The sequence below is a fragment of the Nanorana parkeri genome, unplaced genomic scaffold, assembly GCF_000935625.1.
Source record: "Nanorana parkeri isolate BGI_ZX_2015 unplaced genomic scaffold, ASM93562v1 scaffold1966, whole genome shotgun sequence".
NCBI lineage: Eukaryota > Metazoa > Chordata > Amphibia > Anura > Dicroglossidae > Nanorana > Nanorana parkeri.
In genome coordinates this window covers 135,424-143,207 of record NW_017308234.1, presented here as the reverse complement: position 1 = coordinate 143,207, position 7,784 = coordinate 135,424, and the positions used below count along the sequence as shown (strand labels likewise).

Below are 7,784 nucleotides of genomic sequence, written 5' to 3'. Positions count from 1 at the left end.
GGAGGGAGAATTTCCTTTAAAGGAGAAGTATGAGGGGGGGGTGATTTTCACTTAGCCTCATAATCTGGGCCGACCTGTGACAATGAGACTGTCACAGGTCGGCTCATTAGATCGGGAGGTGAGCGAACACATACCGGCGCTCGCTCACTTCTCGATCCTGTCACTGCACACAGAGCCGTGACAGGGGAGGGACTGGATTCCCCGCTCCGATCCTCCAGCGCTGACTGGGGGAACGGACGGGGGAGGGTACAGCTGGCTCTGCCTCTAGATAGGCGGATCCAGCTGTCACTCACGCAGCTGGGCGGATCCAGACATAATTGTCGGGATGCGCTCCGGCTGCGGCGTCTCAGTATACCACGAGCTGTAGCTCCCTATATACTGAGCCTAGGGTGACGGGAGGACGCTAGTTTGTGTCCTCCCGTTACCCTGAGGAGAACTATGAGGAAAAGCCCTCACCCCATAGTTCTCCTTTAATTATAAAGATAATGTCTTCTTCCAATGCCTACTATGAGTACTTCACCCTCATCATCCAGATTTCAGCCCTCCAAATCCCTGATGACGGGGAGCCCTTCAGACCCCCCAAAGTACATTTGCACTTAGTACTTGCAGCTATCAATAAAACTGATCCGGACAAATGCTGCCAGAGTGGAACTTTCCTTCAAGCAACTTGTTTAGGGTCCTGTACATGAGAGCGCTGCCTGCGGAACTGTCAGGACCCCAATACAAGCGGGAAGGTCGAATGCTGCTCACTTCCACCGTACTTCATTCCTCTGCAAGTCACATACACGTGGGAAGAATACACACACACACTTTGGTGGGACTGAACACAGAGCCCCCGGCTCTGTAAGAATACTAACCTGTTATCCAACGCGCTGTTCTTCACACCCACGCGTGTCTTTGCAGGTGGAAGCCGAGCTGATCGATAAACTGGACACGCTGGTCTCGGAGGGGAAAGGCGATGAGAACTATCGGGAACTTTTCAGCCTTCTGTAAGTCCCAAATTTTCGCTGCTGGAGACAGAAATTCTCATATATAGGTTGGGGGATGAGAAAGTCCAGGCAATACTGCAGCACCGTGAAAGTCCACTCAATTCCCCTTAAAGGAGGACTATGAGGGGGGGGAGTGGGGGTGCTTTTCACTCACCTCATAGTTCTAGCCGACCTGTGACCAATGAGACTGTCACAGGTCGGCTCAGTAGATCGGGAAGTGAGCGAACACATACCGGCGTTCGCTCACCTCTCGATCCTGTCACAGCTCTCTGCCGTGACAGGGGGAGGGGCTGGATTCTGACTGGCGGAACGGACGGGGGAGGGGGCGGGTACAGCTGGCTCTGCCTCTAGATAGGCAGCTGTCACTCACGCAGCTGGGCGGATCCCGTCGTCTAAGTCGGGATCCGCTTCAGCTGCGGCGTCTCTGTATACCGCGAGCTGTAGCTCCCTATATACTGAGCTTAGGGTGACGGGAGGACGCTAGTTTGTGTACTCCCGTTACCCTAAGGAGAACTATGGGGGAAAACACTGACCTCATAGTTCTCCTTTAAGCCAAAACAGCCCAATGTTTCCATGATCCCTTGTAGCAGATTGAGGAGGGCTTTGAGAGGGCCTTCGGGGGACACCGCAGCTGCCTTATGTATATATGAATTTCAAGCAGCGCAGGGCATGTGATCACCAACTACACTGTACATGCAGCGTGCCGTGTCCTGAACATGTCTCCATGTATGAGCGCAGCTGTTTTCCTCACACTGTTGCATCGTGTATCCGCTCAGCATTGCTTCCCATAGAACCGATGATATTATGTGGCCGTAGAATGGCCGTGATTGCTCTCAGATTGTCTTCTCTCTGTATTTCTGCTTCCAACCCGGAGCAGCTCGCAGCTGTTTGGTCCGTATCCCAGGTAAGGGAGAGAATGATTGTGTGCTGATGATTATTGCATGCCGATATGTGTCAGTGTTTCCTTCACTGCTGTTGGGGAAGATCCAACCGGACATGATGAGAGTTGCAGTTCCCTGGCAGGTGAAGGGTTAGAGGTCATTCATAGCTGATACATGTGTATAGATCCCCCCCCCCACCCCCCGATATCTCATGTCTGGGGGATATTTATATATTTCTTAATTATTCATTTACATTTTTAGTCCAAATACAAATACTGCACTCTGCTAGGAAAGCTGCACCCCTTCCATCAGTGTGTCTACAGCACTCCCAACCCTAATCATCCCCCCACCACCTCTCCTCTTCTTTTCTCCTCTCTTCTCTCTCTCTGCCCATCTTTTCCTTCCCTCTCAGTTCTCCCCAGTTCATTGTTACAATGTGTCCTTCCTCGGTCTCTCCTTCCTCGGTCTCTCCTTCCTCTGACTCTCCTTCCTCGGTCTCTCCTTCCTCTGTCTCTCCTTCCTCTGTCTCTCCTTCCTGGTTCTCTCCTTCCTCGGTCTCTCCTTCCTCGGTCTCTCCTTCCTGGGTCTCTCCTTCCTCTGTCTCTCCTTCCTCGGTACTCTCCTTCCTCGGTACTCTCCTTCCTCTGGTCTCTCCTTCCTGGGTCTCTCCTTCCTCGGGTCTCTCCTTCCTCGGTCTCTCCTTCATCTGTCTCTCCTTCCTCTGTCTCTCCTTCCTCGGGTCTCTCCTTCCTCGGGTCTCTCCTTCCTGGGTCTCTCCTTCCTCGGTCTCTCCTTCCTCTGTCTCTCCTTCCTGGGTCTCTCCTTCCTCGGGTCTCTCCTTCCTCGGGTCTCTCCTTCCTGGGTCTCTCCTTCCTCGGGTCTCTCCTTCCTCGGTCTCACCTTTCTCTGTCTCTCCTTCCTCTGTCTCTCCTTCCTCGGACTCTCCTTCCTCTGGTCTCTCCTTCCTGGGTCTCTCCTTCCTCGGGGCTCTCCTTCCTCGGGGCTCTCCTTCCTCGGGGCTCTCCTTCCTCGGGGCTCTCCTTCCTCGGGGCTCTCCTTCCTCGGGGCTCTCCTTCCTCGGGGCTCTCCTTCCTCGGGGCTCTCCTTCCTCGGGGCTCTCCTTCCTCGGGGCTCTCCTTCCTCGGGGCTCTCCTTCCTCGGGGCTCTCCTTCCTCGGGGCTCTCCTTCCTCGGGGCTCTCCTTCCTCGGGGCTCTCCTTCCTCGGGGCTCTCCTTCCTCGGGGCTCTCCTTCCTCGGGGCTCTCCTTCCTCGGGGCTCTCCTTCCTCGGGGCTCTCCTTCCTCGGGGCTCTCCTTCCTCGGGGCTCTCCTTCCTCGGGGCTCTCCTTCCTCGGGGCTCTCCTTCCTCGGGGCTCTCCTTCCTCGGGGCTCTCCTTCCTCGGGGCTCTCCTTCCTCGGGGCTCTCCTTCCTCGGGGCTCTCCTTCCTCGGGGCTCTCCTTCCTCGGGGCTCTCCTTCCTCGGGGCTCTCCTTCCTCGGGGCTCTCCTTCCTCGGGGCTCTCCTTCCTCGGGGCTCTCCTTCCTCGGGGCTCTCCTTCCTCGGGGCTCTCCTTCCTCGGGGCTCTCCTTCCTCGGGGCTCTCCTTCCTCGGGGCTCTCCTTCCTCGGGGCTCTCCTTCCTCGGGGCTCTCCTTCCTCGGGGCTCTCCTTCCTCGGGGCTCTCCTTCCTCGGGGCTCTCCTTCCTCGGGGCTCTCCTTCCTCGGGGCTCTCCTTCCTCGGGGCTCTCCTTCCTCGGGGCTCTCCTTCCTCGGGGCTCTCCTTCCTCGGGGCTCTCCTTCCTCGGGGCTCTCCTTCCTCGGGGCTCTCCTTCCTCGGGGCTCTCCTTCCTCGGGGCTCTCCTTCCTCGGGGCTCTCCTTCCTCGGGGCTCTCCTTCCTCGGGGCTCTCCTTCCTCGGGGCTCTCCTTCCTCGGGGCTCTCCTTCCTCGGGGCTCTCCTTCCTCGGGGCTCTCCTTCCTCGGGGCTCTCCTTCCTCGGGGCTCTCCTTCCTCGGGGCTCTCCTTCCTCGGGGCTCTCCTTCCTCGGGGCTCTCCTTCCTCGGGGCTCTCCTTCCTCGGGGCTCTCCTTCCTCGGGGCTCTCCTTCCTCGGGGCTCTCCTTCCTCGGGGCTCTCCTTCCTCGGGGCTCTCCTTCCTCGGGGCTCTCCTTCCTCGGGGCTCTCCTTCCTCGGGGCTCTCCTTCCTCGGGGCTCTCCTTCCTCGGGGCTCTCCTTCCTCGGGGCTCTCCTTCCTCGGGGCTCTCCTTCCTCGGGGCTCTCCTTCCTCGGGGCTCTCCTTCCTCGGGGCTCTCCTTCCTCGGGGCTCTCCTTCCTCGGGGCTCTCCTTCCTCGGGGCTCTCCTTCCTCGGGGCTCTCCTTCCTCGGGGCTCTCCTTCCTCGGGGCTCTCCTTCCTCGGGGCTCTCCTTCCTCGGGGCTCTCCTTCCTCGGGGCTCTCCTTCCTCGGGGCTCTCCTTCCTCGGGGCTCTCCTTCCTCGGGGCTCTCCTTCCTCGGGGCTCTCCTTCCTCGGGGCTCTCCTTCCTCGGGGCTCTCCTTCCTCGGGGCTCTCCTTCCTCGGGGCTCTCCTTCCTCGGGGCTCTCCTTCCTCGGGGCTCTCCTTCCTCGGGGCTCTCCTTCCTCGGGGCTCTCCTTCCTCGGGGCTCTCCTTCCTCGGGGCTCTCCTTCCTCGGGGCTCTCCTTCCTCGGGGCTCTCCTTCCTCGGGGCTCTCCTTCCTCGGGGCTCTCCTTCCTCGGGGCTCTCCTTCCTCGGGGCTCTCCTTCCTCGGGGCTCTCCTTCCTCGGGGCTCTCCTTCCTCGGGGCTCTCCTTCCTCGGGGCTCTCCTTCCTCGGGGCTCTCCTTCCTCGGGGCTCTCCTTCCTCGGGGCTCTCCTTCCTCGGGGCTCTCCTTCCTCGGGGCTCTCCTTCCTCGGGGCTCTCCTTCCTCGGGGCTCTCCTTCCTCGGGGCTCTCCTTCCTCGGGGCTCTCCTTCCTCGGGGCTCTCCTTCCTCGGGGCTCTCCTTCCTCGGGGCTCTCCTTCCTCGGGGCTCTCCTTCCTCGGGGCTCTCCTTCCTCGGGGCTCTCCTTCCTCGGGGCTCTCCTTCCTCGGGGCTCTCCTTCCTCGGGGCTCTCCTTCCTCGGGGCTCTCCTTCCTCGGGGCTCTCCTTCCTCGGGGCTCTCCTTCCTCGGGGCTCTCCTTCCTCGGGGCTCTCCTTCCTCGGGGCTCTCCTTCCTCGGGGCTCTCCTTCCTCGGGGCTCTCCTTCCTCGGGGCTCTCCTTCCTCGGGGCTCTCCTTCCTCGGGGCTCTCCTTCCTCGGGGCTCTCCTTCCTCGGGGCTCTCCTTCCTCGGGGCTCTCCTTCCTCGGGGCTCTCCTTCCTCGGGGCTCTCCTTCCTCGGGGCTCTCCTTCCTCGGGGCTCTCCTTCCTCGGGGCTCTCCTTCCTCGGGGCTCTCCTTCCTCGGGGCTCTCCTTCCTCGGGGCTCTCCTTCCTCGGGGCTCTCCTTCCTCGGGGCTCTCCTTCCTCGGGGCTCTCCTTCCTCGGGGCTCTCCTTCCTCGGGGCTCTCCTTCCTCGGGGCTCTCCTTCCTCGGGGCTCTCCTTCCTCGGGGCTCTCCTTCCTCGGGGCTCTCCTTCCTCGGGGCTCTCCTTCCTCGGGGCTCTCCTTCCTCGGGGCTCTCCTTCCTCGGGGCTCTCCTTCCTCGGGGCTCTCCTTCCTCGGGGCTCTCCTTCCTCGGGGCTCTCCTTCCTCGGGGCTCTCCTTCCTCGGGGCTCTCCTTCCTCGGGGCTCTCCTTCCTCGGGGCTCTCCTTCCTCGGGGCTCTCCTTCCTCGGGGCTCTCCTTCCTCGGGGCTCTCCTTCCTCGGGGCTCTCCTTCCTCGGGGCTCTCCTTCCTCGGGGCTCTCCTTCCTCGGGGCTCTCCTTCCTCGGGGCTCTCCTTCCTCGGGGCTCTCCTTCCTCGGGGCTCTCCTTCCTCGGGGCTCTCCTTCCTCGGGGCTCTCCTTCCTCGGGGCTCTCCTTCCTCGGGGCTCTCCTTCCTCGGGGCTCTCCTTCCTCGGGGCTCTCCTTCCTCGGGGCTCTCCTTCCTCGGGGCTCTCCTTCCTCGGGGCTCTCCTTCCTCGGGGCTCTCCTTCCTCGGGGCTCTCCTTCCTCGGGGCTCTCCTTCCTCGGGGCTCTCCTTCCTCGGGGCTCTCCTTCCTCGGGGCTCTCCTTCCTCGGGGCTCTCCTTCCTCGGGGCTCTCCTTCCTCGGGGCTCTCCTTCCTCGGGGCTCTCCTTCCTCGGGGCTCTCCTTCCTCGGGGCTCTCCTTCCTCGGGGCTCTCCTTCCTCGGGGCTCTCCTTCCTCGGGGCTCTCCTTCCTCGGGGCTCTCCTTCCTCGGGGCTCTCCTTCCTCGGGGCTCTCCTTCCTCGGGGCTCTCCTTCCTCGGGGCTCTCCTTCCTCGGGGCTCTCCTTCCTCGGGGCTCTCCTTCCTCGGGGCTCTCCTTCCTCGGGGCTCTCCTTCCTCGGGGCTCTCCTTCCTCGGGGCTCTCCTTCCTCGGGGCTCTCCTTCCTCGGGGCTCTCCTTCCTCGGGGCTCTCCTTCCTCGGGGCTCTCCTTCCTCGGGGCTCTCCTTCCTCGGGGCTCTCCTTCCTCGGGGCTCTCCTTCCTCGGGGCTCTCCTTCCTCGGGGCTCTCCTTCCTCGGGGCTCTCCTTCCTCGGGGCTCTCCTTCCTCGGGGCTCTCCTTCCTCGGGGCTCTCCTTCCTCGGGGCTCTCCTTCCTCGGGGCTCTCCTTCCTCGGGGCTCTCCTTCCTCGGGGCTCTCCTTCCTCGGGGCTCTCCTTCCTCGGGGCTCTCCTTCCTCGGGGCTCTCCTTCCTCGGGGCTCTCCTTCCTCGGGGCTCTCCTTCCTCGGGGCTCTCCTTCCTCGGGGCTCTCCTTCCTCGGGGCTCTCCTTCCTCGGGGCTCTCCTTCCTCGGGGCTCTCCTTCCTCGGGGCTCTCCTTCCTCGGGGCTCTCCTTCCTCGGGGCTCTCCTTCCTCGGGGCTCTCCTTCCTCGGGGCTCTCCTTCCTCGGGGCTCTCCTTCCTCGGGGCTCTCCTTCCTCGGGGCTCTCCTTCCTCGGGGCTCTCCTTCCTCGGGGCTCTCCTTCCTCGGGGCTCTCCTTCCTCGGGGCTCTCCTTCCTCGGGGCTCTCCTTCCTCGGGGCTCTCCTTCCTCGGGGCTCTCCTTCCTCGGGGCTCTCCTTCCTCGGGGCTCTCCTTCCTCGGGGCTCTCCTTCCTCGGGGCTCTCCTTCCTCGGGTCTCTCCTTCCTCGGTCACATTGTCTGAGATTGATATGAATGATTGTTGGTTCTGTTATCAGTTTGCTGGAGAAGATTGAGCAGGAGACGTGGAGAGAGCCGGGAGCCTCGTTTGTGACCTCGGTGACGCGTCTCATGGAAAGACTGTTGGATTACAGGTACGTCCATGACAGACAGGGGGCCCCCGATCCCCCCAGCATGTGTGTCCCCACCCGTCTACCCCTGAGAGGGGCCCCATATTCTGCACCTTCCGGCCGTCTTTCTCTCTCTAGACAAGAGCGGCCGCGCCGGGGCCAATGGGTCCTACAAAATGACATCCTGCAATATGTCGCCACCGATTATCGGTGTTCCACGCGCCGCGCCGATACCAATCTGGTATTCTTTTTGCTCCTATTCCAGGGACTGTATGAAGGGGGAGGAGGCCGAGAATAAGAAGGTCGGTTGTACAATGAATCTGATGGTGAGGAGCACTGGTGGCGTCTATATCATATACAGTGTACACATTGCAGTGTGTTTCTATGTAACCGGCTGTAGCTATATGTGTGTCAGTCTCGGCACGGTGCTGTGTGTGTACATGGTGCTGTGTGTGTACATGGTGCTGTGTGTGTACATGGTGCTGTGTGTGTACATGGTGTTGTGTGTACGGGGGGGGCTCG

General features: G+C 61.7%; 1 protein-coding gene across 1 annotated transcript in view; it reads left to right on the top strand.

The window, feature by feature from the left end:
- Nucleotides 1-7,784, top strand: part of DOCK3 (dedicator of cytokinesis 3) — a 99,500-nt gene that overhangs the window by 71,261 nt on the left and 20,455 nt on the right. Inside the window, exons 31-34 of the mRNA XM_018572194.1 lie at nucleotides 904-989; nucleotides 1,867-1,893; nucleotides 7,191-7,286; nucleotides 7,528-7,588. Of these exons, the coding sequence (XP_018427696.1) occupies nucleotides 904-989; nucleotides 1,867-1,893; nucleotides 7,191-7,286; nucleotides 7,528-7,588 (270 nt within the window). The remainder of the gene's footprint in view (nucleotides 1-903; nucleotides 990-1,866; nucleotides 1,894-7,190; nucleotides 7,287-7,527; nucleotides 7,589-7,784) is intronic.